Source organism: Protopterus annectens, chromosome 11.part0 (assembly GCF_019279795.1).
Source record: "Protopterus annectens isolate FY-2018-M chromosome 11.part0, PAN1.0, whole genome shotgun sequence".
Taxonomy (NCBI): Eukaryota; Metazoa; Chordata; order Ceratodontiformes; family Protopteridae; genus Protopterus; species Protopterus annectens.
In genome coordinates, this window is record NC_056745.1 from 1,059,300,400 (window position 1) to 1,059,310,399 (window position 10,000).

At 35.9% G+C, this 10,000-nt stretch overlaps 1 protein-coding gene across 1 annotated transcript in view; it reads left to right on the forward strand.

Annotated features, from left to right (window-relative positions):
* The window catches only part of LOC122815693 (mucin-19-like), a gene marked incomplete in the record, with an annotated part of 520,597 nt that overhangs the window by 415,527 nt on the left and 95,070 nt on the right, over positions 1-10,000 (forward strand). The window contains 1 exon segment of the mRNA XM_044088393.1: positions 8,027-8,253. Within this exon segment, the coding sequence (XP_043944328.1) occupies positions 8,027-8,253 (227 nt within the window).

Genomic DNA, 10,000 nt, shown 5'->3' on the forward strand with positions numbered 1-10,000 from the left:
CAACCAATCACTATCATCCAATCATAAATGCCACCACATATTCCACGTCTACTCTAACCTTGCCCTTTATCTACTCACTCATTCATCACTTACATAGCCTTGCCTTCTTTCTCTCTTTATCCAATTAATCTGCTACTAGTCACTAAACCTCACTATAATAAATTCTATGCCCCAACCCACTTACGTCAACACTTGGCTCTTCCCACTTCTAATTTTAATGGCAACTTCCCAGTATCCTAAGCACCTAAAAATGTTATTGTTATACACAATTTCCCTCTTAGTCCATTATCTAGCAACTCATCTAACATCTTGTCACAGTCAGGTATCCAACACTTTTTCCTCCCACACCATATCATTTCCACAGCCACTACACACAAAACCCATAAACTCTGAGATAGCATCAGACCTCTATAATACTATCTACATAGAACATTTTATATATAGGTATTCACATCTACATTCCACATCCCAAATTTCTCTCAGGTATAATAAACTGATAAAAGAAACTCTCAAACTCATATTCAGCATGATCTCAAGCTTAGTGGTAGCATTCATCCCAACCCTGGTCTCAGAACTGAATAACCGGAACCCCTCAACCTCTTTATGCTACAGCCCCACAGTGTATTAAATGTTTCCCCAAAAGGAGGAAACCTGCCAATCCTTAACATGAATCTCAGGAGCATAGCTAACAAGATACATGAAGTCCATGCCAGTGTTTCACACTGCTCCCCTCACTTCATGAACTCCATGCCAGTGTTTCACACTGCTCCCCTCACTTCATGAACTCCATGCCAGTGTTTCACACTGCTCCCCTCACTTCATGAACTCCATGCCAGTGTTTCACACTGCTCCCTCACTTCATGAACTCCATGCCAGTGTTTCACACTGCTCCCTCACTTCATGAACTCCATGCCAGTGTTTCACACTGCTCCCCTCACTTCATGAACTCCATGCCAGTGTTTCACACTGCTCCCCTCACTTTATGAACTCCATGCCAGTGTTTCACACTGCTCCCCTCACTTCATGAACTCCATGCCAGTGTTTCACACTGCTCCCCTCACATTGCAGTACTAACAGAAACCCTCCCCTCAGGTTATAACATACACGGCTTGAAAAAACAAACATGGAGGTAGAATAGCCATTATTTATACCAAAACCACATATTAGAACTTCTAGAACCAACCGTCCCAGAATTCAACAATACCAAGATATTATTTAGTAAAGTAAAAACAAATTCCAATACACTCCAATAAATACCTAACCATTATAGGTACTGCCCAGAAATAACCTTGCTATAATTTAAGACATTCTTCACTGGACGTCCTTAATGTTTCCTGAAGAAAAGATCATAATGGGTGACTTTAATACTGATTTGTTCTCCTGCAACTCAGAAAACCCCACTAATTTCATTAACTTGCACAGCTTGCCCAAAGTAATCTGCAACCAGAGTAGACAAAAAACACCAAAATGCAATCTCTTCTAGACTGGATCTTAAAAACAAACCATTGTATGCTTATCTCTCAGGCTGCCTAGCTGACAGCATCAGTGACTACCTCCCAACCTACCTATGTATTAATTCAATCATAAATACAACCTATTGACAAATTTGTAACAAAAAAAGACTTTAATGCTCAAACCTTTATCTCCACCCTGTACTCTGTAACTGGAATCTACTTAGGACTTTACCCCTAGACACTGCCATAGATTACTTTCATATTGCTTTTCATAGCATACTAAACAAACTAGCACTATGCAGAGCTATAGGAGTAAAATTAAATTATGCCACTTGGCTAACAAAAAAAAGTAAACTGCTACATAAACTCAGAGATGAAACCTAGGCACAATGGCAAACCAATAAAACTGAACTCAGCCAAGAATACTACCAACAACTTAGAAACAAAGCAAAAATGCAGATTAAACAAGAGAAAAAAAATTGCTACAGTCAAATTCAGCAAAAACATCATCATAACCCACAAAAATTGTGCTTTGCCATAAAAAAACTCCTCTAGTCTGATTAACCATCGACACCAACACCATCAACCATAAATAATAATGATTATATAATAACACAATTTAACACATACTTTATTAATTCTATACTATTGCTTTCTAAACATAACAGCATTACTTTTCTAACCATCTCATTAGTACCCAATGAAGCCATTGATACCTACTACTTCAAACCTATCCATACATATACCATACAAAAATTGCTCAGCCAACTTAAACATACAACTGACAAATTACCTACAGAATATCTTAAACTAACAGCTGATGCCATCTCCTATTCTATCTCCATTCTGATAAACCTCTCTATCTTGGAACACTACATTCCATTAGTTTGGAAAATTTCATACATAATCCCACTTCATAAGGGAGGGAATTCTACAGAACTCTCCAATTATAGATCTATAGCAATTTTATCTCCCCTACCTAAAATATTAGAAAAATATATACAGACTCAACTCATGAACTACCTGTTATGTAAAAATCCCCTATCTAATACACAGCATGGTTTCCACCCAAATCATACTACCACTGCTGCCCTTCTATGTTTTACAAATGCTATTAAGCAATACAGAAATGAAGGTAAACTAGTGAGATGCCCACCACTGTTACTAATATGTAATGATCACCAATATGTGTTGTCCCCATGCTTGGCCAGTAATCAAGAAGCCTGAATCCTCACCATTGACACTGCAGGGAGACATGCCCCCTCTTTGTAAACCCAATGTTTTGTGTCCCTGCCCCAAGTAGCTGACACACACACACACACACACACACACACACACACACACACACACACACACACACACACACACACACACACACACACACACACACACACACACACCTGGGAAAGGCTGGCATAGATTATTCGCTCTACCGACTTTGCCCAGAATATAAGGTAGTTATCGATGCCACCAGTCAGCTACTATAAGGCTCTTAAAAGGGTATGAAATTATACTGTGTAATATTAATTTACTTACAAAAATGGTAGTAGTTCACCAGGATATGTAGGCCTTCTGGAGTGGCCCACACAGTGTCAACAAATAAATGTAAGCACTCTCCGAGGTTAGCTACTTTCTACAAGGACCAGTCACAATAAAAGTTTTAAATATATTTAATAATGAATAATAAAAGCACATGAAAATACTGAATATATATTTCCAGTAAAGCACAGAGTTCAAATCACAGAAAATAATATAAATTAACATTGCTGGGCAGACTCATACAAATAAAGAAAAACACTCTCTAAACAAAGCTTCACTATATTCCTGACTAAATCTAAGAGAATTTTACTGTTCCCCTAATTAAGTTACTACAGCAAGACAAGATGCTGTGGGTAAGAGTCTTTCTAGTCAGGCTTCCCAAACAGAATACGCAATACTCTGAAATTTCTCTTTGTAATATCTAAAATATAATTTACAAGAGGGCTGACACAATGACCTCATCTCATTACCTGATTTGAGGTTCTCACAGTATTCCCTTTTGAAGCTGAGACAGTTAGCACAGACAACCACAATACACATCCAATTTTTATGGCAGTGCCTGAGGCCTCCCCGCTTTTCTCTGATCTAATGTACAAAGGCTCTTCCCCAGACCAGCATCTGGGGTACCTTTTAAGGATTTACCAGCTCATTTACGTTTCCCTTATTTTTCTTAAAGTTAACCTCTGCTGCGCCACTATCCTCTATTAAAACATATGCATTTAATTCAGCTATAATAATGGATCTACATTTCTTCATTTCAGCAGGGTGCACTGTTGATACATTTCAACACAAACAAAGCTCACAAATGCATTTTCAGCACAAGCATCTGTACAAAATCAATTTGATACACAAATGACTTACAGTTCTAATATTAACACAATCATCTTGTATAAATCAGTTTGATATTCAAAGGACATATTCTTTACAAAACTCCAGCTGGCTATGCTGGCACTTGCCCATATCATCACAACTAGTATCTTCCATCTTCTGAATCTGTCCAAAGCTTTTGACACTGTCTCCCACCAGAGACTCCTCACTGAACTCTCTGACCTAAAACTCAGTCACGCTTCTCTTGCATGGTTCCAAAACTACCTAACTGGTTGACAACAAGATGTTAAATGGCAAGATCTAGCTTCTCTTTCGACTATTACCATGGGGGTTTCTCAGGGTTCAATTCTAGGATATCTTCTCTTCAGCATTTTTACCAATAAACTTCACACTACAAATCATCTTGCCTCTGTTGTTCAGTATGCAAATGTCTCTACACTTATCTGAGCTGCTCCCACCCTACAATAACTTTCAGATATGACACAACCATTTTTATTTGCTGTGGAATCCTGGCTGTCAAACTTACAATTGATTCTTAACCCAAGCAAGACTAAACCTACTCTCTTTTGACCCACTAAATCCATAGATTCTCCATGTTCATTTTATATGTATTCTGCTAATAACACCATAATAACTACAGTATCCCAAACAAAACTGCTAGGTGTTCTAACTAACGATAATATGAAATTTGACAAACATATATCTCAAACTATCAAAAATGCACATATTAAACTAGGAACACTCTTCAGAACCATATAATTTCGCACCAACACTACAAAACAAGCAATTGCCAGAACTGCAGTGGTGCAGCAGTAGTGCTGCTACCTCACAGCAAGAGGTTCTCTGGTTCAATTCTCAGCTGGGGTGCCTTCTGTGCAGGGTCTGCATGTCCACCCTGCATTCATGTGGGTTTCCTCCAGGTGCTCTGGTTTCCTCCCTTGTTCAAAGACATGCATTTGGAGTGTTTTTCTCCGGGCCTCTGATGAAAATTAACTTTGTTCCAAGTTGGACTTTCCCGTTTAACAAATTATAAATAAATAAGTAACTAAACTCATCTACAACCTACTTTTCTATATGCCTCCTCTACTTTTACCAATCTAAAGAAAACAGATTTAGTGCTACAACAAAATAGCCAAATTTGTTACAAATTTCCACAAAGATCCCACCACTGCTCTGCTCTGTAACAAATTAACTGTTTAGAATTACCCCACTACTTAATCTATACCTAGCTCATCACTGCCCACTGACTGATACACCAACCAGAAAAATACCCTTCCGTCAAAATTATACTCCAACCGTATACCAATAATCAGGTCCTACGTTCCTCTAATAAATAACTACTGCAAATAACCAAATAGAACAATAGTGCTGGGGACTCTCTTTACTCATACCATATCATCAAAATCTGGAACACAGTCCCTCAACCTATCATAACTACAGTTTATCCTGCTCTTTTCAAAAAAACTGCTTGACTCACCTGTTTAACAACTGGCTCTGTCCATGCTTTAGCCCTGGCTAACTCACATTTTTTATTGTCTATTACCTTCCACTCTACATCTCTCCACCATTATTGTCTATTATACGTAACTATGTAATTGTCTCCTACTACTTCACTTTGTCTCTCATCCCCCAAACCATAAATTCTTTTCATTCATAATGTCCTTCTCCTACTCAAACCCAATTCATTCTCAATTCTCCGCTTTACTCTAACTAGTATAGCTACCTTAATGCTGCACTCTCTCTACCTAACCCTTAACTTAATTCCTCTTAATTCCTCCTCTTTATCCATCTATTTCCATTACACCAGACTTTCTCCTATCCTTATTTCTCCCCTTCCTTCTTCCCTCTACATACCCCACACATCACGCTTTTCACACTTTAATTTCTCTCCTCTTTTCTCTCATTCCTGTTTTATATGACCTTCTGCTGCATTCTATTGTTATATTGCATTAACTAATATATGTAAAAGTTGTGGGTTCTATCCATTATTGTTAATTTCTTGGTATCTATGAAGTATATTATTTTGTTATGTGACAAGTTTTTGTAATCTTTGTAATCTTTGTAACTAGGTAATTATGCTAATTGCCTGTGGAGCTTTTCTCCCCGACCCTCCCCTGAAAATGAGTTCTTACCCAGTTGGACTTTCCTGGTAAATAAATGTTAAAAAAATATATATATGTAAATTAAATAGTCACATATATGTATATATCATTATCTATCTACAAGTTGCTAATGTAACTTGATTAGTGTTAGGAGAAAAAACAAACCTGAATAGAAATATCCCTAATAGAAATGGCCCTTATATAGCACTACAATAATATATATATATATATATATATATATATATATATATATATATATATATATATATATATATATATATATATATATATATATATATATATATATATATACACACACACACACACACACACACACACACACACACACACACACACACACACACACACACACACACACACACACACACACACACATATATATATATATATATATATATATATATATATATATATACATATACACACACACACACACACACACACACACACACACACACACACACACACACACACATATGTACAAGTGTACATATATAAGAAAACTTCCAATGGCTATAGCCTTCATAAACGTTCATCTTGTCTAAACTGAAAATAGTGTGTACAACCCTGCATCAAGTACAAAAGTTTCCCAGCCGCTTCTTTACTATTATAGGCCATAATGTAGCAAATTGTCCCCATGATTAAAAAAAAAATCACCATGCAGATTCAATCTTTTTATTAAATATTGCCAACTTTGGAAATACACTACAGAGATATGTACAGTTAATGGAAACACGTAGGTTACCCGACAAAGTGTGAGTAATGGGGGGGGGTCTGTCTATACTGCACTTTTACCCATCTCTGGCTGGTCCCAGGCTCTACCATATTCAAACTGGCCATAAAATTCCATCTTGATAGCTGTTTGAACTGTACATGCTATATGCATGTCCCCTAAGCACTCACATTCTCTAAGAGATATGCAGTTTCAAACAATTTTTAATTACTTTCATTCTTCTACTTCAGTTCTGTCTCTGTCATCTCTCTTGCCTCCTTCTGCAAAAAGTCTCAGAAGTCCTTTCTGGCCTCTCTTTGTTCATTGTGTTTCATCATTTATACCTCTAATTGAACCAGAAAGTCATCTGTAACTTCTGATTTTAGCAGTATGCAGCAAAACAGTTGGTATAGTCCATCCAGAAAGTCATCTATAACTTCTGATTCTAGCAGTATGCAGCAAAACAGTTGGTATAGTCCATCCAGAAAGTCATCTGTAACTTCTGATTCTAGCAGTATGCAGCAAAACAGTTGGTATAGTCCATTAAACCACCGACACTCTTGCTTTAAAAACAGCACTTTCAGTACACTGATTATGCACTTGCATATATGACAGATTGCTATATTTACATATTTCACTGCCATGATTTGGAAAATGATTATTCCTTTTAGTGAGCCATGGAAGTAAATGCAACATAAATGAGCAGCATCTATGCACCTATTTACGATTTGCTTACATATAACAAGGTACTGTTTCTGTTTACTATAAGCAGCTGCAAGAATTCTTTTAATTACATATTATCCTCTCTATCTCTGTTATAGTCTCCCTGATATTATATTTTGTTAATATCTGTCTGTATTCTATGTTTCAATATCTCTACCTATAAAACGTACTGATTTTCTGATCTACTTATTTTGTGTCCTTGATATGTCATGCTAAATTCTTGTTGCAGTGACTGTCTTGTTTACTTGCTTAACTGTATTTGCCCAGGCTTGTTATATATATGTATGTCTGTGAACCATAGCAGTCTCTAGTAGCATAGTGAAGACTGTGTGCAATGCACATGTACTTATCTATATTTTATGTTTATGTACAACAGAGCTCAGGCGATGAGCCTGAAATGTCTTTCTCTTGTCTTCAATGTTTTTCTTAATAAATTATATTTTTCTCATATATAATGTTTACTGAATTTTTTGTAAAAATGCTGCATGATACCATGTGTCAGAGCATATAAAATAGGCTATAAAAGAAACTGATTTTAACCTGGAGAATTTTGGAGAAAGTATTTACTTATGGTATTGACCATGTTAGACTATATATGTTTAAATGTTTAGTGCTTTGCTTTTATTGTTGATTTTTTCTTTTATTAGGTAAATGTGCAGTATGGGGAGACCCCCATTACTTAAGCTTTGGTGGGGTTCACTACATGTTTCCAGGAAACTGCACATATCTACTGGTAGGAGAAACGATTCCCAAGAATGATTTTAATATATATATTGACAACATCAACTATGGCTCCAATTCCTTATACTCAAATGTCAAAGCAGTTGTTATAATTTCCAGAGGTAACAGAATGAGCCTGTCATCCAATGATGCGGTAAGTTAGACATCATTACAACCCGTTCCGCATGTAAAATGATAATAGTATCTAATTGTGAATGCATGAAACTGAGTAGCTTTCTTGGTGTTACTGCTCAGCAGGAAAATCTAAACAAGAAGTTGTAGCTGATGTACTTTGAATCAGAAGCTGGATTTCTGCATCGCACACTGCTCTATATTTTAAGTTGTTATTCTGTTTTCTTCACTGCTATACTCTGCCATGTTGTTTTATTATTGCTTCTTCGTTAATATGTATGTGATTTACAATGATGTAATATGGATTATTGCCAAAGAAATTCACTGTTTTAGGCATCTAGCTTTCAACATTTTCTGTGTATATGATTGTTACTACTCCCAAGTAAGACATATTAGTTAAAGCACAAAAAAATTGCTCAAACACCAGCAGGTCTTGGCTACACAGACGAAATAATAAACCAAGAAAAATATTGCAAAAATGCAAATCAACAGTAGTGTGACACAAAAATGTTGAATTCAGGAACATTTATTTCTGTTTTATTGATTAGTTTTACTATGCATTATTGATTTATTTGTTGTCAAAATTATTTTGTATTATATTATATAAATTGGCATATGCTTTTGTGCCAAAGTCATCATCTAAAAGGACTGCTTAGCTTAAAAATAAAAAAATAAATTTCACCTTCTGGTCCCAGTTTGCATAAAATATGTTCCAAATCACTTTTCTAGCTCCTCTGCTGAGATATTGTTTTGTGTCCAACAAATATTCCCTTCATTATACCTGGTAAATGTCTGAAACAGAGGACATCAGCAGCTGTTGTACCATGCTGCTTTGCAGACTTCTAGGGACTTCAGTCTGTTTGCAATCCATACCCGTCTATGCTAACCCTAGGTCTATCCCTGGCCTGTTCCCACCCATGATCCTAATCCACCTTACCAATGTTTTCTATCCCTTACCCTATGTATTACATTACTAAAACCCTTTCTTAACAGTTCCAGAACCAATATGGCACTTAATCTAGTGCATATGATATTGATATTTTTTGCTGGGTCAAGTTTTTCAATATTCTATGATTTGATATTTTGAGTGTTCACTGTGCTGTGATTTTCAGTGAAATAAGCATTTAGTCAAATGAACCATAATTTTATATATGTCTCTATGTCTATAAATATATATATATATATATATATATATATATATATATATATATATACATACATACATACATACACACATCAATACAATTTTGAAAGTGGCTGCTAGCAGTTAAACTATGCAAAGTGAACCTCATGTTTCTGCAGCATTACAAATATTAAAATTCAAAAGGATATAAATGACATAGTAATATCTGGAGGAACATCATTTTGAGTAAGACAACATTTTTGCTCAAAGATTATTGGGAACAGGTTTATTTTTTTTATAGGACCTGGATTTCCTGTGAAAATTTTGGCATAGTTTTGGGTGGTCATACGTTTCTGTGCGCTGGCTATGAATATACACACATATTTAAGTTTTGAACTATCCCACTTGAAATGATATAAAGTTTCCATTGAAAATTATACAATGACTGGCCTAAAATATTCAAAAATGAGCACGCTGATTGGCCAGCCCAACCATCGAGCCCATTGAAAATCAGAGAGTATACTAACAGAAAAAAGTCCAGTCGCCTGGACTTTTTCCCATTAGTATATCTCACATTTTGTTTTTACTTTTACTTTTTTTTTACTATAAAAAGAAACCAGAAGACTTAAACAAATGGGGGGAGATG